Source organism: Papaver somniferum, unplaced genomic scaffold (genome assembly GCF_003573695.1).
Source record: "Papaver somniferum cultivar HN1 unplaced genomic scaffold, ASM357369v1 unplaced-scaffold_137, whole genome shotgun sequence".
Lineage (NCBI taxonomy): Eukaryota > Viridiplantae > Streptophyta > Magnoliopsida > Ranunculales > Papaveraceae > Papaver > Papaver somniferum.
In genome coordinates this window covers 4,419,697-4,445,557 of record NW_020622934.1, presented here as the reverse complement: position 1 = coordinate 4,445,557, position 25,861 = coordinate 4,419,697, and the positions used below count along the sequence as shown (strand labels likewise).

Sequence of the window (25,861 nt, the reverse complement as noted above, 5' to 3'; positions counted from 1 at the left end):
CAGTATTAGAGCTTCTAACTTATTAAAAGTTGAAGTCCCGCTTCTATGTTGTTGAAGAAAAAAATAATTATGGCAGAGGTTGCATAATTAAAAATAATACTGTCATTATGTTTTTTAATTATGTTGTTATTAAAAATAATTATGTTCGCTGTCATTTTTTGTTTTTTTTTTTTGTTTTTGATAATAATCACAATATTCAAACCTCAATTTCGTTTTTTTTTTGTTTTTGATAATAATCACAATATTCAAACCTCAATTTCGTTTTATGTGAGACACTTGGAATTCAAAACACATGAAGTCTTCTGCTCGTGATAACCATTGAACCACATTGGTCACTTCTTGCTTGATTAAACCGTTCAATTTTATTAATATTGGGAAATTAGTTGCCATGTCGTCGAATTTCACAAAGCTGTCTAGACTGTACAAGTTTTTCCATGTTTGTCAGCTTGAATTCATCCGAATCTCTTGCGTTTTATGGTTCTACGACGATCTTCCCAGTAGCATGAGCTTGTTCTGCCTCTGCAAGTATACTTGGAGTCTTGAACTTGCCTTCTTTAACCAATTCAACAAGGAATTCTAGGTCTTCTTTTTTCTTGGGGAATATCATCAACGACGTAACCTTCTTCCTGGAGCAGCTGAGCTTCAAAGAAGCAGCCTTGATCATTGTCTTACCGTCAGGGTTAAGATGCACAACTCTTCCTTGGTCAGAGAGGTTTTGCTTATATGTTAACCATGCGATTTTACTTGTGGCACAGTTTATTACTACAACATCATAGTTGCACCCTGATGGACTCCTCAACATTTTACCGTCTTTTATGTAGTCTAGAACTTCGTCTGCACCCAAACTCTTTAGAAGCTTGATGTTTTGAGCTCCACACGCAGCAGTCACATGATTATTTCCAGTAGAAATTAACGTTTAATCCCGCTTATTTCCAAGGTTTGCTAATTGAACTACGTAATGACCTGCTCAACCTGAGGCTGCTATGACTAAAACATTAGCTGCCTTGTCCGAGAATGGTTAAGACATGTAATGCAGTAAGTCCTGCTAGGGGTAGACCAGCGCCTTCAACAGCTGACACTTCTTCAGGCCTTTTTACTGTTAGCTTTGCAGGAGCAACTGCATATTCCTCCATACTGCCATCAAGTTAGATTTTAGTATTAAAAAATATATTTGTGAGTTTGAGAAGACCTGCAAAAAACACGAACTCCTCAAAAAAATTAAAAAAACGCAATTGCTGGGTAAGAACCCTCACAGTATAGGTGAGCATGGCAACTATTTGGGCTATTTTGTGTTTTCTCCCCTCTCAACATCGCTAGTTAGCGTTTCCTCCCAAAAAGATTAAATTAGTGAATCCTCCCCTCAGTTAGTTTTTTCATCCATTGCTCGATTAGTTGAGTTAGCAATTATGCACGCGTGGCGTAGATTATGCACGCCTGGCGTAGATTGTACATCTGTTTCGTGATCTTCCCAAAATACCCTCTAAAAATACCACACCACATGTTCTCCTCCTCCTCTGGCACCAGTACGCCATTACCTTTCCCTTCACCTCGTTTAGCTTTCTCTTCTTCTTTAAACGGCGTATAAAAATGTCGAAACAATTAATATCGTCTTTAGAGATTTGAAGAAGGCATAAAATTGAAAAACCAAAATCTGCAAAACAAAACAGAAAAAAAACTTCATTAAGAAAAACCAAAATCATGTTCTTCCTTAAAATTGAAGAATCCTGATTTGAAAATTGAAAAACCCAAAAACCTATCAGCACCATCTTCAAATCAAGCACTACCGCCTCCATCGGTGAAAACCCATACTACAGATGTAGAAGCAGATACAGGTATCGATTCAATTGTAAAAAAAAATCGCCCAATTTCAGAAACTTCTTCTCAGACGCACTGCGGCAACATCAAATTCAGGACAAACCCATCCATTCCTTTCATGGCAGCGTCGATTCTTCTTCACTGATTCTTGACTACATCACCAGAATCAAAACCCATATTCTTCATTGATTCTGTATCTCTAAATCTTAGTCTTCTTCAATGATTCTCTCAAATTAATTGGTCTGAATCTCTCCATTCTCCAAGTCGTAACAAACAATAGCTTGGATTCATACAGCAGTAGAGAAAAATGGGGCTGAATTAAGAGAAAAGGGGAAGAACAATTCTCTTTCATTCAACCTAGTTAGGGATCATATGAGTTAGACAATGATAATGAGGATGAATGCTTCCACACCTTATGTGTATGGAGAGCTCGTTTATTTATAAAAAGATATTCTACTCAACACGGTTACAAAGTTTGTTAAGGAACATATCAAATAGGGATAGCTTTGCAACCCGTTATTATAGGCTAGGAATATTAGAATGATATGAAGTCATAGTCCTGGTTGTTGAGACTTGTTAGGAGAGTCATCAGGATGACTCTTAACATCCCCCCTCAAGTTGTACTGTAGCTGGAGAAGTTGCAACTTGCCTCGAAGTATATGAAACCTGGGTGCCGGAAGACCTTTAGTGAAGATGTCAGCGACTTGATCTCTTGAACTGATGAACCTGACTTTGAGTAGATTTGCCGCTACCCGCTCACGAACAAAATGGTAGTCTATTTCGATATGTTTAGTACGTGCATGGAATACCGGATTAGAGGTTAAATATGTTGCCCCTAAATTATCACACCAAAGGATAGGTGGTGAGGACTGCACACCCAGTTCTTGAAGTAAAGATTGGATCCATATTATTTCAGAAGTGGCAATAGCAATGCCACGGTATTCCGCTTCAGTGCTGGACTTTGATACCGTTTTATGCTTCCTTGCACTCCATGAAATTAAGTTTCCCCCAAAGTATACACAGAATCCACTCGTAGATCGTCTGTCATTCAGGCTCCCAGCCCAATCCGCATCAGTGTAGACCTGCAACGAAAAATCCTTTGACGGACGGATATGCAAACCATAATCAATTGTATTTTTGAGATATCGAATAATCCTTTTTACGTGATCCCAATGCTCGTCATAAGGGTCATGCATAAATTGACACACCTTATTGACAGCAACAGAGATGTCAGGTCTTGTTAAATGCAGGTATTGAAGTGCACCAACAACACTTCGATACAATGTGGAATCATGAAATCTTGTAGAACCTTGCCTCAGGATTTTTGCATTGACTGCCAAAGGAGTGTTCACCGGTTTAACTCCATCCAGCTTCGTTTTGCGCAGAAGGTCCGTTATATATTTACGTTGAGTAAGAATTAATTCATTCCCCTTTCTAAGCACTTCTAATCCCAAAAAGAAAGACAAATCACCCAAATCCTTTAGGGCAAACACAGCAGCAAGATCCTCAAGCAACGTGGAAATCTGAGCAGTACTTGAACCAGTTACAATAATATCGTCGACGTATACCAGAACATATAAAGTGTTATTATGAGAATGACGAATAAAAAGAGAACTATCAGCAATAGATCCCTTGAACCCCAACTGAATTAAGTAATTACTTAGCTTAGAGAACCATGCCCTCGGTGCCTGTTTGAACCCATAGAGGGATTTGTGCAGTTTGCACACATGGTTAGGATATGATTCATCCACATAACCGTGAGGCTGCTGCATATATACATCCTCCTCCAAGTCACCATGCAGAAATGCATTTTCCACATCTAATTGCTTGATACCCAGTTGCGCATCACAGCAATAGACAACACAAGCCGGATAGTACAAGGTTTAACCACCGGCGAGAATGTTTCACCATAGTCAATTCCCTGCTGTTGTGTATAACCCTTGGCAACCAAACGAGCTTTTCGCTTGTTAATAGTACCGTCTGGGTTTTGCTTTACCCTATACACCCACTTTGAACCCACAACATTCATTCCTTTTTCGTATTTAACAAGAGAGTAAGTACCATTTCGAATCAATGCATTTATCTGGATATCCATCGCACTTCTCCACTCTGGAATTTTTCTTGCAGCTGAAAAACATGTGGGTTCCATAAAGTCGTCATCAGCTAACGGGTGTTTAGAAGCTGTTAGGCACAGTTTCTGGATGGGCTTATGTATACCAGACTTTGACCGCGTTACCACAGGATGTCTGACATTATCACCCTGCACGTCTTCATGAGCAGTAGAAGCTGAGGCTTGTGGAGAAGACTCAGCTATTGAGTTATTGCTTGCTGGAGATCCCGCTGGTGAAAGAGACTCCGCATTATCTGATGTACCAGCAAAAGACGCTCCTGGCGATGGAGCACTGATATTCTCATTTGCTTGTTGATCACCGGACTGTTCTGGAACATCACTTTGAGGCACAGGAATACAACAGTTGTGAAAAGGGTGCTTAAAGAAAACACTTGTGCTTGAGTTTACCATACCTGGATTTGGCTCCGGAGAATGCTGCTTGAGAGATAAGAATGGGAAATAGTTTTCCTCAAATCGAACATGCCTAGAAATATAAATCCTGTTTGATTCTCTATGGAAACACATGTACCCTTTATGTGAATTGTTGTATCCTATAAATACACAAGAAAGTGATCTCGGTTCAAGTTTATTGCTGTTATATTGCCTCAAGAAAGGATACGCTAAGCAGCCAAACACCTTTAAGAAGGAATAATTAGGAAGCCTGTTGAACATCAATTCTAATGGAGTTTTCGTTTCTAAAGTAGATTTAGGAAGTCTGTTAATAAGATAACAGGCAGTGACAAATGCATTTGCCTAGAAAGATGTAGGCATATGTGCATGGAAGAGTAGAGCTAAACCAGACTCAGTCACATGTCTGATACGTCTCTCTGCTAAGCCGTTTTGGGGTGAAGTATGTGGACAAGAGAAACGATGCTGGATCCCCGAATCATTGAGATAGGAAGTGAATTTCTTATATTCAAGTGCATTATCAGATTGAAAAACTTTAATGTTGTAATCAGTAAGGTTTTCAATTTGTTTACGAAATAGAATGAAAGTTTGCAGAGCATCAGAACGTTGAACAAGAGGAAATACCCAAGTATAATGAGAAAACACATCCATAAATAATATATAGTACCGAAATCCAGTTCTTGATAAAGAGGGAGAGACCCAAATATCTGACACAATTAAACCCAATGGCTTAGTGTAAACAGTACTACTAGGAACAAAAGGTAACTTCTTGCTTTTGCTCACATGGCAAGAATGACATAAGTCAAAAGATTTATTTTTTATTGGAAGGGAATACTGACGACAAATTTTAGACACAATGCTCAGCATGGGATGACCTAAACGCTGGTGCCATATAGGTAGAGTAGATGAAGTCAGTGCTTGCGGTTTTATTGCTTTCTCCAGCAGTTTAAATCCATCGAAAACATACAGTCCATTCTTAGTGAAGCCTCTCAGCAACAGTGTCCCCGTGCACATGTCCTTTACAACAAAAAATTTTGGGTGAAATTCAAAGTAGACATATTGTCTTTACAGAATTGAGAGACTGATAACAAATTAGTTTGGATTTTAGGAACATGATATATATTATTCATCTTAAAAGTTCTTGAATTAACTGTAAAAGAGGCATTACCGACATTGGAGATATCCAGTGCATTACCATTCCCCACATGAACTTGTTCAGTGCCATTGTACTCATGTGGAATGGACAAATTGCGCATATCAGCCGTTAAATGGTGAGTAGCACCTGTATCCATCACCCATTGATGTTCTGCATGCTCACCAGGTAAAGCAATATAGGCTGCAGGAGTGCGTTTGGTTTGGCTGGCTGATTTCTCATAGCGAAACCAACATTTGTCTCCAAGATGGCCCTTTTTCTTACAGATTTGACACTTTTTTATGAACTGAGGATTCCGTTGATGTTGCTGCTGGGGAAAGTTTGGTTGATTGTAGTTGAATTGAGATCTATATTGGATATTAAATTTTCTTGCACCTCCTCTGGAGCCAGATGCAGAGTTAGTTACAGCTACATTTGCAATTGGAGTTTGTAACAGGGATAGTTGTTGTTCTTGACGCATGTCAAAGGTGACAAGATGAGAATAAAAAGTGTCTATATCCATATTTTCAACCGTACTTAAAGCAGTGACAATTGTATCATAGCTTTGGTTAAGGCCATTACTGATAGCCTGCTTCTTCTCATTCGTTGTAACAGCACAGCCCGATTCTGCCAGTTGAGCAAAAAGAGATTTAGCATCATTTAAATATGATTTTAGTGTTTTGTTACCTTTCGACATGTTGTGTAGTTGCTTCTTCAGATTCATCTGATGATGAAATGTTTTTGGTGCGTATTCAGACTCGAGTTTGTCCCATACTTCTTTTGCAGTCGTAAGATGGGCTACATTGCTTAGAACCTCTGATGTTAATGTGGAATTCAGCCATCCGACAATTAAAGAGTCCTGATGTTCATATGCTGTGAACTCTGGATTTACAGCTTCACTGTTAGGTAAAGTTCTAGCAGGAACTGGTTTTGTTCCATCCACAAATCCATTAAGATCATACCCTTTTAGAATGGGTTTGAATTGATCCTTCCATAGGATGTGGTTGGTTTCTGTGTGCTTCAAAGTGACAAGGTGATGAATCTGCACCTGTCGAAGAGTAGTTGTGGTTTCTGCCATAATTTTGTTTTGTTAGGGTTCTGAATCTTCTGATGATATATATTTTTTTTTTTGATATTTTGCGGAAGATGGCTTGGATCAAGGCTGATACCAAGTTAGACAATGATAATGAGGATGAATGCTTCCACACCTTATGTGTATGGAGAGCTCGTTTATTTATAACAAGATATTCTACTCAACACGGTTACAAAGTTTGTTAAGGAACATATCAAATAGGGATAGCTTTGCAACCCGTTATTATAGGCTAGGAATATTAGAATGATATGAAGTCATAGTCCTGGTTGTTGAGACTTGTTAGGAGAGTCATCAGGATGACTCTTAACAATATGATTTGGGTTGCTATTGACACCGTTCAAATGGATAATAGAAGAGACAATTATGAAGAAGTTGAATCTTCCTTCCTTCCTTTTAATCAACATCTTCTCATCAATCAAACCCAAGAATTCATAGTAATAGTTTTTGGGTTTTCCTGTATCTGTTGCTCACAAATCAATCGATGAAAATCAATCTCGTTGTGAATGGGATTATGTCTTTGGTATAATTTATGGAAATAAATGAGGGTATTTTGGTAACTTTACATGACACGCATGTAATTTTGCCACGGGTATATTTTCGATGATTCCGCTAACCGAGTAGTGGATGGAAAAACTAACTAGATGAGGATTCACTAATTTCAATCTTTTTGGGAAGGAAACGCTAATTATCGATGTTGGGAAGGGAGAAAACAAAAAATAGCCCCAACTACTTTATAACTAACTTGGAACTGTACATCTGACCCAATCTCTACCACTCCCCCTGATATGTCCGTTACTGCAAAACATATACAGTAGGTCTTTTTAGAAGGTTGTGAAAAGGTATAAAATCAGCCACATAAAAGTCCTTGTGCTGATTTGGATTATTTACATGATGCTTCCACTTTCACTAAAACCGCGTCCTTCTTAGGTTTAGGGATAGGAACTTTTGTATGTGCTGCAAAAGTTACAAAAATTCTCAAAGGTTTATCATCCGTAAGATGTATACTTGGGCAAAAAAAAATCAGAGACATCGTTTCAAAGATATACTGTAGCATATACCAAAAATAAGAATGCCCTCTGATCGACCGCCGTAATTTTCATAGCATACAGCTCTCATCACCTTCTCACTCATAGCTCCGGAGAAAATTAAGAAGAAATTCAATACTCTCTCCGTCCCACTATTAAGTGACCTAGTTGAAATTTGCACAAATTTTAAGACAAGCAAGGAAAAAGAGATTTTTAAGCATTTTTTATAATTATATCCTTATGGATAATAATTAATAAAATTTTGAAATGATTTATCTCTCAAACTACACCACGGATGTTCGCAAACTTTATACCATTGAAAAGCATTTTAAAACACCTACGTAACGAATATAAACATGTCTATCAAATTATGCATATTTCTTATATTTCTTATAATCAATTAAAAGAGTAATTTTAGAAATATCTCCTTATTTAGTGATATAGGTCATTTAATGATGGGACAAAATTAAAAACCAAATAGGTCACTTAATGGTGGGACGGATGGAGTATATTTCAACAGGTTAGTGAAACTTGAATGGTACACTTTTCTTTTCGTATCTTCTCTCTTTTTGCTTGATCAAATTTGGTAATGGATAGAAATGTGCTTTCTTCAGCTATATATATAACTATACACATAGCTGAATTTGAAACCAACAGGCAATTTTAGGTCCCGTTTGGTATAGTTTTCAAAAACAGTTTTCTGTTTTTAAAAACAGAGAAAACAGAAAACAGGAGAAAACGCGTTTGATAAGGACATTTTCGGAAAATGTTTTCTATCTGTTTTCTGTTTTTAAAAACAAAAAAATGAAAACAATAAATTATTGTTTTCTCTTTTTTTCTTTTCTTTATTCTTTTCTTCTTTTCAGAACAAAGTAAGAGATGGGGAATGACTGCAAGTGAGTCATGGCTAATATCACTATCTCTTAGACGAATCTTTACATTTGATCCGATTTAGTTGGTTTTCCTTGTTTTCAAAAACAGTTTACCAAACAATTTTTAGAAAATGAAAACAAGGAAAAAAGGGTATGTTTTTAAAACAGTGGAATACTATTTTTGAAAACTGTTTTTCAAAATTGTACCAAACAGGCCCTTAGTTTCCTAAAATTGTTTGTAAAATCATAAAGCAATGCCAAGCTGGGGATACAAGTCAAGGATCATTCCCAACAGAAGGAAGGATCTATCTATTCCTATGTGAGGAAGAGTGGAAGTCACCTAACTTATTCTAGATGATTCAATAATCCAATCGTGTTAGCCTGATTGGTTTCCAAGTTTGAAATCTTTCAGGCTTTGAATCTTTGAACTTGAATCTACTCGACTGCACTGACGTATGTGTACGACCAGTGCAAACTTGCAATATAGAAGAAGTCAATAGAAGAAAGAATGAGTAGTATACACAACACATGCTACATCGTTAACAGCACTGTATGACCAAGAATATACAATTATCTTCTCTCTTTTCTTTTAACTTAAAAATTCGGGAACATATAAGCGTGTATCAATTCTGAACTTTGATGACCTTAGGCTTCAAAACAAGCACCAACGTAACATAAAATGATAAACTTCAACCAGACTGTAACTCAGTCCTCTACTTTCTTCCCTAAACATACTCAAAAACTGTCTTACACTTTCCTGAACAAAGTCAGTGTTATCTGGGGATCCAGCTGACAGATGAATTCGAATCCCCTAATTGTCAAAAATATATAAGAAAGAGACAAACATAACCCATTTGAGAGAATTCAACCAAGCGAAACGAGTATCTGACCACTCCATTACCTTCTTTTCACGACTGCACAGCTAGCCTTTGAAGGTGCTCAAAGAAAACTTGCAGGCTGACATCATCCGTGAAGATTATATCTGATCCATCCGCTACATCCTGGACCGTATTGTATGTAGCCGATGGGTTCAACTTCGCTAACAAGAATCTTGCCTGACGCAATGCCATCATTGTAAGATTAAAAATGAGAAATTCAAGGCTGGGACATTTGACGACTATCATGACAAGGTTACTTACCTGAGAGCCATGTTGATCGCAAACCACCAATCGGGGGACAGGAAATCTATCCTTTATGATCAATTTTGCTTCTTCATGAGGAGCTTCTAGTAGTAGCGTAAAGGCCTGAAGAAAGGCAATTACTTTATAAATACTGAAAGGCATCTTGGAAAATCACATACAGAAATGCATAAACCTCACTAATTACATCTCTTTAAAGTAAAAGCACAAACCTTGTGCTCTGGCTCATTTTGATAACCCATGTTGCGCCACTGAGCAATTGTCAGTCCATGGAAAATAACTACACTGAAATATGAATCCAGCAAGAGGATACGGTCCGCTGCAATTGAAGCTACATCCAACAATGCTGGAGCAGGTGGTGCACTAAAAGAATATGCTATTAGTGAAGGCTGTATCATGACGACAGCATTAGTGACATTCTCCCTGTTTAATAGCATGCGGAAATAGGCCGTCTCATCCGGGCTGTTATTAAAGACCTACAATAATAAGAATTTTACTGAGCAAACAATAGAATAAAAAGAAAAGAAAGAGCAACCATAAATTTATTTAAAGTCAGTACCACACCTGTATAAATTGTGAGCGACGTAGATTGAACATAAATTCTGGAAATATCGAAATAGAAGGGTTTAATATAAAGGAAGATGGATCATCCTTCCTGTAATCACCAAATCTAGAACAGAGGCGGATGAGTGACCGATCTAACCATCTTGTAGCATCAAACCCTTCCTGAATAGAAAAGAGTCAAATAAGGTCATTACAAACTCATCAGCTATTTTTACCAAATTTGTTGAAGAAAATCTTCCAGGAGAAAGTGGAACCAAGCAGCAATTTGGACAAACTAAGTACCGAAAGTTAACCTCTATATAGCATTCACTATTCATATCAAAAGGAACCAGATTCTCCATTTGGTTCAAAGCTATAAAAACAGCAACATTCTTGGTTCCTAGCCCACTTGTTTTTCCTTGCACAAAATGTGGCAGACACCTTATGCCAAATGTGTATGTTAATCTCATTGATTAAAGAAAAAGCTTCGTCAACTGAAAATTATGACACCACGGGATTGTAAAAGTGTAAATTTAAGATCGAAGTGTGTGAAATGTGGAAAGTACCTCCTCCTCCATCTTCAGTGAAGTTAATCTTGCCATGACAACAGCAGCAGTCTCCTGGTCAAATCCTTCTAACAATTCCTAAAGATGCATAATATCTTCGAATCAGAATCAATTTCTCCATCCATTGTAGTTATGTAATGCTCAAAAAGTATATTACATCCAAGTATGGTAAGGAAATGCAAACAAGAAAACAGAAGCTCAACAAGTAAATGCAGCCAGGGATATCAGCATACCAGAAAGCCTAAAAAAAACATCTCAAGGTAGTAAACTAAGCATAAAGATTATTTTTGATTTGTTCACCTAACCTCTGGGTTAGCAGTGCTATCCACCCATTTTCTTGCTACAGTCGTGACTCGAAGCCTTTGCTGTCCCTCGGGGTTCTGATAACTAAAGCCAAAGGTATGACCATGGTTATTCAGCAAAAAAGAGAACAAAATGATTACTAAAATAAAATGTCATAAAGTAAGTTAAGTTCACCACATGACCTACTTTGTTTGGAACTGTAAATAGAACTGCGAATTTGAAGTTTCAAGACTGTTCAACCGCTCACTTGTGGGTGAAATATCAAAGAAAACTGTCAACGAAGTACTTCTGTCAAGTCCGCACAGCTTCCAAGCTGTTGTATTCCCCTGCCCGATGACCGTATCTGCACAAGAGGATCCTTTCTGCAAAGGTTGCTCTAAGTAGTTAACAATAATGACGTGCAAACAATACAGTAACTAAGTCTATGTGGAACACTGGATATCCAGTGTCATCAAGTGAGAAGCAGAAGATCATATTGTTATACATCAAACTGGAACAGTGCAAACCTTCTCCAAAGATGTGCAAGGTCCAATGATTCCCTGAATTTTGATATCCTTTGAGCAGTTGACCTCAAAGGTTCCGCTGCAATGGAGAGCATACCGAGTTACATATCATACAACTATCCCACTATAATCACCGAGTATTCCGTGCATTCAAGAATACGATGGGCAAGGTGCCAGGACTGTTACTTGAACGGGGACGAATGTAAGAAAAAAAGGAAAAACTATCATTCTAGAGGACTGGAGTACCACTGAATTGAACAGAATTTTGCAGCATTTTACAAAAGGTTGAAGTGTCATATATATCTAGGGAAACTCACTCACTTGAACGAAAGCCCAAGTGATTGTTCACCATCCTCAAATATGCGTTTGAAGGAGTCCTTGAATACAGGATGACCAAAACTTTCAGCCAATACAACTAAACCACCAGTTTTTTCAACGACGACTTTCATCTCTGCGACTCCGACCTAAAATAACCAATCCATGTCAAAAAGCATATAATTACTTCGTGCCAAATAGAAATATGCTCAATGAAAATCGTCACTATGCATCAAGATGTAGCTATAATGTGGAATATTAGGGGTACTTCGTTACATTATAGAAATTGTTAAGAAAGGTTTCTATGTGGTAAAAATAGGTAGGAAAAGTAAAAGTAAGCAGCATGAAGGCTCTATAAACAAGCCGGAACCATGCAGATCAAATGAAAGCGGATTCAGTAAATGAACAGCGAACCTGATCAAGTGCAGAAGCAAAGAGATCGAGCACATGACCCTGGCTGACAAGCTGCTTGGAGAGATTTTCATAAAATTTGACAGCTTTGTAAAAATGTGGTGCTGCATCCTTATCAAGATCTTTATGAGAACGAATAGGCTCGGACAATTCTTTAGACACAATCTGCAAATAACTAAGAATTTAACCATTTAATAAGAATACAAAGATCAATGCATTATTTACGAAGTAACTCGAGCATCATTTTTAGATCACTACCTAAATAGAACTTGATTGCACGATGAGGAAAAGTGCAATTACTATGTTGTGTTTCATTGATTCAATTCAAACCAAGCGACACCACTCAAAAGTGTTACCTCAAAGTATTCAAATTCTAGAGTAGCAATATGTCCATCAAAGTACCTCCTAATTGGACCACAGGAAGGTCATCGCTCGTTCATTTGTGCTCAGAAAGGGCGGGGATATATCTCGCTAATTAGGGAAAACATAGGCAACCTACTTTTGTATAAATATTATGCATAGCACGCCTTATTTTGAAGTTCTAGATTTGGTGAGTCCTCACATTATAACTCCGTACAACTTATACAAGAAGAACATGGAGTAAGCAGAGACAATGCCTACCGTTCCAGGGCCTTCAGTACAAGGACCACCAACTAGAGCTATAATACGTGCACCAGTGCCAGGCAAACAAGCTCCTACCAAACCTGCTGCAACATTTAGAGCAACACCCGTGCAGCGCAATGCCCGATGACCAGTTTCAACCTGCCATTGATCAGGTTGTAATTCATCTAATACCTGCATTACATAATTACAAATATCAAAACTCAACCTTGGTGCAATTTTTTTTTCTTGAAAGCATAGATTAATAAACAAGGCTCACCGAATCAAGTGCGTATTGGCAATCCGAAGCCGGCAATAGAAACCTATTAATACTAACTATATTATTGTTATTGTTCAATTGATGATCAATTGAGTTCCCAGCGGCCTTTGGTGGAACAATACCTCTTTGTCCAAAAGAACTAAGTCCTAATTGATCCAAAACTTCTTCTTTACAAAACTCTTTATTACCACGAAAAACATAAACTTTAGAAAGATCAGAAAATCCTAATTCATGAACTTGAACCTGTGTGCCAAATGAAATTAACCCAACTAAGGCATTATCAGGCAGTAAAGTAATAGCTTGTTTAATAGCAGATTTAACAAATTCTAATTCTTCATTAATAATACAAGAATCAAGAACAAATAAGAAAACAGGGCAAGAAGGGATTTGAGATGGAAATGAATATTCAACAGTTGTAAAATGTGGGTAAAGTTCAGCAGGAAGATTAATATCAGAAATCATTGGAGAATAATGAGGTGGGAATTGATTTCTATGGAAACAGAATGGACAGATCCATATTTTAACAGAGAAATCAACACGAGAAAATGGGTTTAAAATACATGAACATGTTTTACAACGTAAAGGAATGTATGGTAATATTTGAATATCTGAGTGAGATTTGATTGGTGATATTGATGTTGCTATTGGTATTACTATTTTGTTTGCATCCAATTTTGTCGTTGGCCATGAATTCCATGTCATTCTTATTCCATCTATTCCTCCTTCTCCTTCCATTATTCCTGCATCCATCATTTGGCGGGAATGTAAACTGATTTAGGTGTTTTTTTCTTTATTATTTCAGAGGAGGAATATAAATAAATAAAAAATGAATTGAGAGGAAGAAACTGAAAGAGAGGAAACCCTCCCTCAAAGATGGAGAAGGATTGGAAACTGAAAATGAGAAAAGAGGCATCGATTGACGTACGTTTCTGCATGTTTTGCCACAAAATTAGAAAAATTCATGGGCAGGTGGGTCTGGCCATGTGTCCTTAAGGCATGTGCGGTTACGATACTCGATTAGAGGCTAACCTCTTGGCTTATAGTCACATCAGACTTGGCCCCATGCACCCGATGCTTTTCATCAGTTTGGTTTTAGGCCCAAAAAGGGCAGTCTAAAAATTTGGACTTCCAGAGTATTATACTCCATTTGTTTCTCTAAATTTTAAGCTAAAATTCAAACCAGAAAGATTTGTGCCGTCATGGGGATGTCTACGTGGCAGTTAAAATAAACCCATGGCTCTCTGTCATCGGGAGTTCATCTCTCTTTTAAATCTGACTTTTATATTCTATATCATTCTTTTTTTGAATTTTTTTATTTTGAGTTTCCTAATTCAACATAATGGAAACCAATTGAAGGATCGATAACTAATGTGTGGTTCTAGATTATCAAGTATCTCAACCAATGATTCATACACTGCAAAAAATAAATTTAGTTAAATCGTTATTTAAGTGATATACTAGATTCCCTCATCTCTTCATAGATTTTATACACAAATTTCAAGTGTAACAGTTTGTTTTAAAAGAAAATAAGAATCATTAATTCATGTCATATCTGATTGCATTTAGCAACAAATATTTGGTATCCATCGGAATAAATCATTTCAAGCTCTGTAATCGGATCTGTATTTCACACTAACCTCCTTGGATACTGATACTATTGATTTCTTTCATTGTTATTAGCATTATCACCGAAAGCTCTATAATGAAACCTAATAAGAAAAAAAGTATAAGGGAGTTGAAGATTTAGTAAAAAGATATAAATGATAATTGTTGATGGCGAGAAGGAGAATTTCTTTAAAATTATAGGTTTGTAGTGGGAATTATTTTGACAATCATGAAATTCTTGATATTAGTTTGATTAGTTACATTGTGTATAACTCAATATAACATTAGAGCATGGATGTAGTTAAAAATCCATAATTGTTACTTGTTTTGTGATGTATTGGTGAATAATGTCAAATAAAATGGCTATCAACTATTAATATATTGGTGTTGAATGTTGATTGAACCAAATTTCATATATGGTATAAGAAACTGAAACGAAAATCGTTATTGTAAAGATACAATATGAGTCTCATGCATGCCTATGTGAGACTTACATACATAATCGAATTGGATACATCAAGTGATGAAGAATAAAAAGTTGGGGTATTCTTTACACAATTTTGGAATGAACGTAGACGTATTATTCGTCTACCGATGCCTAAGGAAGTGCAGACTACGGGGTGTATTTAGCCGAGATCAGGTGTTGCATGATGGGAAAATGATGAATGATTATTTCACACCTGAAACTGGTTATACTTGAAGATAATTCAAACAATGTCTAGGCATGATGGAAGATTTATTTCAAAAATTATTAGGAAAATTACTTTTTATGGATGAAGAATGGCATCAACGTCCGGATGCAGCTGGTGTTATTCGGTGAAAAGGAGAGGATACCAAGTATACCACCAACTTTTTCATTGGCCAACTGGTATGGACAAAACCTAATACAATCACAAGTAAGTCAAAGCAAAGACCCTTGAAGAAGATTGTATATGGAGTTTTTTTCTTTCTTTTCCACGAAGAATTTGTTTAGACCAAAGATCCGTGAAACTAATTTTGTAGAAGAATTCTTGGATGATCTCAAAAATCAATATGCAAGATCAACCTAGTCGTATCTGAATTAAGAACAAATCTTGTTTTTGATCTCAAATAATAAGGACTTAAATTATCTAGAATGATTACGTACTACTTATGTTATTCATATTATAAAGGTAAAATAATATAACGCCGAAAAGGAAAAACACAAGATTCCAAAACGTTTTGAAGAAAAACCCGGGGACCTTATATATATTTGAACACCACATTGTGTTGAACCGCTACATACACTAGCCTACTATCAGACTTCGGACTGGAATGTAGTTGAGACCGAATTCACCCTCCATTGTAGTCGTGTTTTTTACGCTTCTTGAACCTCGCAAAACTATGTGCACTTGATTCCCTTAGCTGAAATCCTTTACAGCATAAGAGTTGCTTTAACCTCAGTGAAAATTTTTGATACTTATTTTCCTTTAGCAAACAATCCTATTTGATTTCCTTTTTTATTTTTCAATCTGGGTTTGGAACTCTGTTTGCAGTTGACAAAGTCCAGTAAATCACACGAATCTGAGACACTTACATTCAGTTAGCCTAGAAGCATGGATTACTAACCACCTCTCAAAATAAATCAAGAAGAGTTTAAATGTCTATCTTGAGCAATCACAAAGTTTTAGACTAGTAGAACTTTGTAATTTTTATCTACGTTGTTCCTAATCTGAGATTAAAAAACCCTCAAAGATCAATAAGAATAAGATGCGGACACAAGAACTATCAGGTAGGCTGACCGAGCTTCACGAATCCCTAAGTGAAGTATTCAAATGCATAACCTAGAAGATAGTTTTATAAAGAACCTAGGTTATAAAGGACGACTTTAGCTTAGCAACTAGGACACAAGAGTGCCAGATATTAAGAAATTCTTTTGCAAAAGTCTCTATATTTATAGATTTTCAAGGATTTAGGGTTGCTTGGAATTCAAGCAAATAGTTTCTTGGTTTAGATGAAATTCTTATTAGAATCCATGTGAGATGTCTGCCTTGAAATTACGTAGAAGAATATGCACTATGGTTCAGGGTTCTGGAACCATATACAGTCGTAGTTCATAGTAGCAAGTATGACTGTTGAACTTACAAGGACAAGTGGTGTTCAATATCACAGAAGATTTAAACCATAATCCACAAGCCCAAAATATTTTTTGAATAAAGTTGTATTAGATGTGTATATCAGAGTTTTAGCAAAAGCGAACAGAGTTGTGAAACAGTTCGTGACCTTATGTTATACCAGAACTGGGTAGGTATGCTTACCTGGTATGCATACCTATGGGAAGTTCACGAATTCAGGCTCAAGGGGTATGTGTACCTCTGGATATTCGTGAAAGTTAGATCCAAGGGGTACGCACACTGGGTATGCAAACCTTTCCCTATTCTCGAACTCAGATCCTAGGGGTATGCATATCAGATATGTGTACCTTTCTCATAAAATTCCAGATTGACTAGGCATGCATACCTTACTTCATACAATATTTGAAAACTCTCTTTAACATATTCTATACAGTATACATTGTTGCTTAGTCAATTTCTAAATGATCAGCTTGAAAGAAAAATTTTCCATGAACAATAAATTGTTCTTAACCAATATTGTTTAGGATCTAAGAACATTCATTGCTTAAAACATATTTCGAGAGATTTATCAAGACAAACTTGAACTTGAAATTTCTTATTTACAATATTAAATCTAGTAAAACCATACAACATAGTCTCATAAGATAGAATGGCAAAACGCCGTGAGTAAATAGGATAAGTCAGTCTTCATATAACTTTTTGTCGATGGAATGCAACCTAAAGTAGCAAGTTTTTAGATGGATTTGAAATTAACATGTCCTAGTCTATCATGCCAAACATATGCAGAGTCACAAATATAAGCAGAAGAATATGCATTATCATTCATGTTAAAAGAAACACTAAGCTTAAGCATGTTTTTAGTGGCATAACCCTTTCCTACAAAGACACCACCTTTAGAGATTACAACATTGTTAGATTCAGCAACAATTTTAAAACCTTTCCCAGGTAAGATGATCTCTGACATTATAATATCCAGATTCATCTACTATGTTTTCCTTATTTTTCTGTTTTAGATCATTTTTTGTCTTTTTAGATCTACAGTCTTTGGCCATATGACCGAGTTTACCACAGTTACAGTAGTCACCTTTGATGGTGTTTTTAGAGACACCTCCCTTAGGTTTAAGATGGTTACCTTTGGAGTTACGACATTTGTTACTATTTTTGCTGGATTCAGAATTTCCATCATGTTTTTTCTTTGTTGCAGCATTATCATCTAGGATATGAGCTTTGTTGGACATGTCTTTGCTCAACAACAGGTTTTTGCCCTTGCAACACAGTAGTTCCTCGGCTTGAATCTTTTCCCCAACTCTATCATGGTGACTTCACGAGTCTTGTGTCGCCGCCTCCTCTTGTACTCGATCCATGAAGGTGGAAGTTTTTCAATAACTGCAGATACTTGGAAAGCTTCATCAATAACCATGCCTTCCGCAAGAATTTCGTTGATGATTAACTGAAGTTCCATGAATTGATCAACCACAAGTTTTTCATCATTCATTTTGTATTCAAGGAACCTAGCCACCAAGAACTTCTTGCTTTCAGCATCCTCAACAAGATATTTTTCTTCCAAAGCTTTTCATAAATCAAAAGCAGTAAAATTCTCTTTTGCCTTATAAAAATCATATGAGGAATCATCCAAGCAGTTAAGTATATGATTTTTACATATATAATTCTTCCTAGTCCACCTATCCAATATATCTTCATAACCACGTTCATGAAGCCTTCTTGAGCGTCTAGTCAAAGCAACTTCATCTTATCTTTGGCCTTTGAGAAAAAATAACATTTTCGATTGCCAACGTTTAAAATTTTTTTCGTTAAACTTAGTAGGTTTGTCAACAGTACTTTTCCCCATTGTTGTTACAGAAAATTGGAGTAATAAAAAATATTATCTTTAGATTGTTGGTTCTAGTAACAACAATCGTAATTAACTAAGAAGTAATACTTAGCTCAAATCAACGCTTGATTGATCTTCCGGGAGATGCAGTAATAAATATAGCAGTAAATAGTAGAGGCACGTATGAGATACGCTGACCTAAAAACAATATCGCTTGCTAGTCCTCTAAACAGAGAGATGTTATAGTTTTTGACGAGTTGCCTCCAGGAAACAACTATTGTTAGTGTTTCTCAATGTAGCATACAAAGAAAACACTCTAAGAGCTTGGCAGTGATGTATGATAGTGAAGTGAAAAAGTTACAGTGAAACAAAAACAGTAGCAGAGAAAAACAAAGAGAATAAGCTATTTTTTTATTTTATTTTTTGTTTTTGTACCTCAAAAATGAATTGAATTTCTTCTTTTAAAGAGAACCAAAAAATGACCCGTTACACACAAAGAAAGATTCTCACGCGTGCTGATAAAAGATGAAACATGTTCAGTCAAAACATTCAAAAAACATTTTCTGACGCGTACAGAAAACAGTGATAAGAAAAGACTCAAACTTTTGCTTTTGTCAGTCAAAGCACGCGTGTCAGGCATAAAACAGAGAAAGATTCTTCATGCGTGTGACAAACACGTACAGACTGAGAGAGTAAGATTCTTCTACATGTGTGGAAAAAATGTACGAAAAAAAATTTCAGCAAAATGATAAGATCTAATGAACCTAAACTCGTTTCCGAGCCCATCCCGGCACTCCCGCTCGACCGGACAGACAACGGAGTGCGTGCTTCGGTTGGAAGCACCGCGCGTACGGGAAAGGCAACCTAAACCTAGTCTAGGTCTTCTCCCTCACACAAAAGTGTGTAGACCCAAAGGGCCATGCCCTTTAGCCTATCTAAGTCTAAAACTCTTAAGATTTTAGTCTATGTGGGACTAATGTTTTATCTATTCAAATGAAAAAATAACTAGTGGGCAATGGGTCTAGGGATCAAATCATGGTCCATGCACTTTTGGTTTTTAAAACAAAACCTGTTTTTTTGTAACAGTTGATAGGCATGGTAGTGTTACTTCCATAAAGGTATAGCTGTAGAGTTAGTTGCTGCCATTAATAGTGGTGATTGATGATCAGCAGAGATTAAGTTAGGGACAGGGTATCGTTGGAGAGGGGGAGTCTATCGTTCATGGGTTAGTCGGCTGCCATTGGTGTTGAGGTAGCTGTTTCGATGGAGTTGGATGAAGATTAATGATGGCCATTTACTGATGCTAATGATGACCACGATGGTGACATGCAACAGATATTTCTGCTCGAGTTAAACAGAGAAATATGTTTACTTGCGGTGGCTGAATGGCTGGTGGGAGTAGAGCAGAGATGCCCGAGATGAAAACAGGAGATGATGAAATTCATGGCAGTGATGGTGATGCGGAGGTCTGCATGATACGGTGGTGATCGATGTTGTATATTTATCTGAGTTTGATGATGTTGTTAACATATATGGACGAAGTTAGGAATTTGTTATGTTACAGGCAACGATATGTGAGAATACTGAGAGGATCTTTTCTAGCCGAGTTCCGAGGGGGATAGCCGAGTAAAAGAAAATTCAGAGAAACCTATGTATAGGTTTATTAGGCCGTAGATAATTACGGAACGATGCTTCAAAAAAAAACAAAACTACTGAACGACTTACGGTGAGGTTTTCATAACCGCATGGAAATCCAGGTGAACCTACGGAGAGGTTATTCCACCGTATACAAACACAAGGAAGGAAAACATGGGATTGAGTTTGTGCTGTCAGTTTTGGTAGACTGACAAGCCACTAAGAAATTTTTGATGGGGTCGATTTTGGGGCATGGGGTCCAATAGAAAACTGCCATTTAATATTAAGCTATCTAACTAATTAGTCTTCTGATTTTTATAATAAGGGTGTTTAGGAATATAGGTCATCATTAATTTCCTTTTCTTTTATGCTAATGAAAAAGAATTTGAAAGAAGAAAAACTATTTTCTTCTACATGGAGTTATAGCGAAGAAGATCAAACTAGTCAAAAAAAAAATTGTTGATCTAAATGAGCTCTGGACTAAAATTTTGGGTTATGTTTGGAACTTCTTTATTAATTTCTCTTTACTAATTTTGGATGTTTTTTTTATTAGTGGAAACTTATAACTTAAAATTAGAAGATTAGATTTTATTTTCATGATTTTGCTTGAACATAACAAATCTTCTAATACCAGAAAAATCCCAACAATCGTTGATTTTGATCATGATTATAATTTCTTCGTTTTATCAAAAAGTACACACATGAGTTTTGTTTCGCTGGAGCAAATTGAAAGATTGATTCATTTTACTTCTTCTCCAATGGTGATTATTATCTCAATGTGGTTATCAATGGCAGTAGCAATAACAACGCCGATGGTATTTCAATCTTCTCTATTTTATCAAAGTCTGTGAATATCATTGATCAAATTAGTTAGTCTTCAACCTTTTCCGATGAACCAAAGAATTACAATTTTAAGATTAAGATTAATACTTTTCTGATCCTAATTTTTAGCACTTTTCCAGAATTTCAATTTTACGAGGAAGAATAATTAGTAATGAATTCCTAAGATACCCTTGCACAAAAATTAATTATCTAAAATCAGTTAATTAAGAACGACAAATGGCAGTGTTTTATTGGTCTCCCATACCCCCATCTGAAATTGCCCCCATCAAAAGATTTCTCCAAGCCACTGGCAGTTCAGATTTATAAATGGGATGGACTTCTAGGATTGGAGATCAGCCTAGTTAACTACTTGGGATTCTTCATGCGACCAGTTCGTGGTCACAGATTTTGGGCGTGACCTACTTTGACTATTTGGAGAGTTTTGGCAACCTAATTCGACCGGGGTCGAGCATGGATGCTTCTACAATTGGGATACCTATATAAGGAGCACTTCTTAACCTAAAATAGACATCTCATATTGCACTTTTGTTATGCATTCATAAACTAGGGTTTACCCCTTTAGGGGAAGACCAATAAATTGTTTAATCATGAATGGATAGTTTTATTGATTAGGATGAATTCAAAGTTCTGACGTGAAACTTAATTATTATACAAAGTTATTTGAATTTTTTATCATATTATTGATTGTCTTTTCTATATTTAGGGTTTATGGTTGGTTTCTAGATTATTCAAGTGTACAATTGAATTAATTTGTTGGTCGTTTTAGTGCTAGTAGAGGGTTGAGTGATCCGTAATTGTCGTGCATTTCCTACACAAGTAGAAATTGCAAGACCTTGTAGATGGATTCTGTGAAGCGATTGTGCGTGAAGACAACACCAGTAAGTGAACCGAGCATACTGAGTTTAACTGTTAGGATCAACCTAAATTCACAAATCCTAAAGCATTCGATTGGGCTACATCTTGCAAGCATACCTTAAGGTGGTTCAGTTAGATAGAATCTGGTGACTAAGCGTACATGTTATCCGGTGATACAAGGAGTTTTGGGGATAGGTAAGCATACTTGTTATCTTACGGTTGATGATAATTGATTCTTACGTAAGGTAAACGAGTATACTACGCGAGTCAACGTTTGGTAACGGCGAATGGTTCCTAATCATCTTTTCATATTATTGTTAATTATTTTTTTCACTTAATTATTCAGCAATCCCTTTTTAGTATTTATTATTGTTTAGCTAATCCAAATAACATATCAATTACGCAGTTCTTTGTGGAAACGATCCTTACTACCGCTATATTACAAGTTAAGTAGTTGGAAATATATTGAACAATTTGTTTCACTTACGACACGCATCACATTAATTTGATAGTGAGTAGGGATGTACAATTGTGATATGAGTTTACTATCCATAAGTAATTAATAAAACATCATTATGAGCCACGTGGCTCTCATATTTTGCGGTTGTCTTGTCATTTATTTCAACCTCATTATACAGTATTCGCAGTCATATGTCACTTCTTTCAATCTCATTATACCGTATTTGCAGTTATGTGATCACTTTGTCCAATATCACTGTACAATATTTGCAGTCGTATCGTCACTTCTTCTTTCAACATCATTGTACAGTGTTCGCAGTCATATGTCACTTCTTTCAATCTCATTATACTGTATTTGCAGTTATGTGATCACTTTTTCCAATCTCACTGTACAATATTTGCAATCGTATCGTCACTTCTTTCGACCTCATTGTACAGTGTTTGCAGTCATATGTCACTTCTTTCAATCTCATTATACTGTATTTGCAGTTATGTGATCACTTTTTCCAATCTCACTGTACAATATTTGCATTCGTATCGTCACTTCTTTCAATATCGTTGTACTTTTTTTTTCCTAAGTGTCTTTTTACTTGTTGCATTTCTTTTTTACATGTTATCGATATGTCTTATAGTCACAACAGTATGATTTTCCTGTATAAATAGATCACCAATCGTCTAACTATAAACATATCGGTTTTCCAAACTTCCTTCTCCATCTACGATAATAAACTCATCTGTTGTCCAAATTGTTTTTTAAAAAACAACACATTCCTTTTAAAATTATGGTGGTTATTTTTGGGATCGAGTGACGGAAAATTTTCAAACAATGTCAACGAATCCGAACGTACAAAGAATTTCTTTTGTTCAATAAAGGGTGTACACGATCAGAATAACAGTGTACGTATCGCTGCAAAGAGTTGCTTACCTCTTCAGCCCCTGGAATTCCCGAAGAAACCATCATAAGCGACAATATGGTTACCAACAAATATTTTATACTGTTTTATTCTAACAGAATAGTAAATTGATTTTTAATTGTTTGTAGTAGGAGGAGCTGTGAAAACAAAATTATAAAATAAAGACCCAAAGGAGGTTTTATTTTTATAACAACAAACATATTTGAATGGTTTCCTTGTTTGATTTTGATATTACTTATGACCATCTCGAGTCTGAAACTTTATACTAAAAGAAAGCTAATTGGGTCGACCGAGCGGAAGACCGAGGGGAGGGAGTCCTTTTTAAGCCAACTTTTTTGTAAAATGAAACCTAACACAAATGAGCAATTAGATAAAAATAAATTGAATATAATATTCCTAAAAGATTCCCGTCACTAGTAAAATTCCGTGTGGTTTTTTTGGTTACTTTTTCACTAGACAAAATTGTTCCTTCCTTTAATCCAATTACTATAACTCTTTAAGTATCATATTTTTTTTCAGGAGCATAATCATTATGCAGTCATGAAAAGTGATACTTTCATCGGTTTCAGGAAAAATGAAACTTACCCTCCGTTTCAGGAAAAAGTGGTACTTTCGCCCCCGTTTCAGGAAAAGTGATACTTTCGCCTCTGTTTCAGGAAAAGTGATACTTTCACTTTTTCAATTTGGAAAAATGAAACTTTGAAAGTATCTCTTTATCTGAAACAGAGGTAGTATATGCCCAAAAATATCATTAAAAAAATGCATAATGAATTATGAAGCCACCACAAAGGATGCATAACAGTTTATACCGTCGTATTTTGGTTCATGCATCCACTAATTTGGTTATGCAACCACTAAAACGATGTATATGCCTCAAAAATAACATTCCAACAAAAAAAGATGTATAACACGTATGGTTGCACAAAAACCGGTCTGGAACCGGTGTACCGGACTAAAACCGAAAAAACCGGGTCGGAACTGAACATGAACCGGAGTAGACGATACATGGACCGGGACTGAAACTTGAGAACCGGAGTAGACCGGTACAAACATTGATTCTGGGGGACTACTGGCTTGTACATGACCAAAAAAGCCGGTTGATATCAGTCGTTATATTTTTTAATTAGTTTTTAATCTTGGTTGTCCATCCTAGGTATTTGAGTCATATTATCTATCGATTCATCTTTTCTTATTCATTTTTCTTCTTCTTCAAAGCTAAACCAAAGAGGAGATGGCGATATTGAAGATTGAAGAGGAGAAATTGTTATTTTTGAATAAAATCAGAGGTGGTGTTTGTTCTCGGTTGAAGATGGAGATTAAATGAAGATGATTATGTTGATGAATAAAAAGAATCTAAGGATCTGAAAATGGTGAAGGTAACGGAGATTTGGGGTTTGTAAAGGAAGAAAGTTGATTGTTTATATCAATTGATTAATGGGTTGGTGACTAATCGAAGATGAAGTTGTATTACAGATAATTTGAGAAATCAGAGAAGAATAATTGAAGTTAGGGTTTTGAATATGGTGTTGTTGGAGCGAGAATAGAAGATTTGGTTTATTTCTTGCTGCAATTGAAGGAATTATTGGCTCGGTTGATATACGATTGTCATATTTAGGGTTCTGGAATAAACATTTCTTTTTCTTCTTCTATATATTCTGTTGATTTTAAGTTTTTTGCTGGTAAGAAACGTATCTTTCTGTGTGTATACTGCTTGTTCAAAGTTTTTTTTTTTTTGTGGATTTGGGTTTTTTGGATTTTAAATTGGTTGGATGGTGAATGTTAAACTGTAATGGATGTGAATCTGATGCCAAGTTGCGGGCAACGTTTGATTTACTGTCAGGGGTTTGAGTTAATTTTCATAGTGGCAGCAAGATGAAATGTTGAGATCGATTTCTGCAGGAAACAAGAATTGATATTGGTGTAAAACCTACAGCTGCAATGTAAGACAGGGAAGGAAAGATTGGTTATGGATAAAAACCCGGTACCGGTCTAGAATCGGACTGGTACCACCGGTACAGGTATATCACCTGTACAAGTACAGGTATATGTCCTCAAAATAAGGCGCCGGTCAACTCCAGGTACATTTTTCGGGTTCGTAAGAAACTCGAACCGTACCGGCTCATGTGCAGCTTTAATAACGCGTTATGCAACGCTGTTTCATTTATCTTCGCTCGGCCTTACCCACCGTGGAAGCAGTGTTCTAGCTACTATTCTCACCAAGAGGAAAATTTTAATTTAATTGTAGAACTTACCAAATCGTTATGTGAAGCACCGCTTCTAATTTACCGATAAATGGTGTTAAGGATTGACACGAACTATCTTACGTCTTTTTTGATTGCTTTTATCTTGTTTGTTAAGATAACAACGTCGTTTCCATAAAAAATTCCGTTTTGAGCAACAAAGATTTCATGTATATACGTCTCCAAAACAGAGATGATGCTTGATGCGCACCAACAATTTCATCATTACCTACATAAATAAAAGCAGTTGTAAGATCAATTTTTTCTTGTT

General features: G+C 36.3%; 1 protein-coding gene and 1 pseudogene across 2 annotated transcripts; both read right to left on the bottom strand.

Annotated features, from left to right (window-relative positions):
• Positions 1–472: 472 nt before the first annotated feature.
• On the bottom strand, positions 473–1,133 carry LOC113334528 (annotated as a pseudogene).
• Positions 1,134–8,973: 7,840 nt separating this feature from the next.
• On the bottom strand, positions 8,974–14,190 carry LOC113334870 (protein transport protein SEC23-like). Of its 2 annotated transcripts, XM_026581095.1 has the most exons (13): positions 13,116–14,190; positions 12,857–13,030; positions 12,239–12,400; positions 11,831–11,973; positions 11,513–11,588; positions 11,193–11,368; positions 11,009–11,090; positions 10,704–10,781; positions 10,159–10,320; positions 9,807–10,070; positions 9,595–9,699; positions 9,357–9,510; positions 8,974–9,266 (listed from the first exon to the last, which is right to left on the bottom strand). In XM_026581095.1, exons 1-12 carry the CDS (start codon positions 13,866–13,868, stop codon positions 9,364–9,366), a joined length of 2,322 nt encoding a protein of 773 aa, XP_026436880.1. In that variant the 5' UTR covers positions 13,869–14,190; the 3' UTR covers positions 8,974–9,266; positions 9,357–9,363. The 2 variants fall into 2 exon arrangements, with proteins under 2 accessions (XP_026436880.1, XP_026436879.1); XM_026581094.1 differs by having other exon boundaries at positions 8,974–9,510; positions 13,116–14,189.
• Between the last annotated feature and the right edge of the window lie 11,671 nt (positions 14,191–25,861).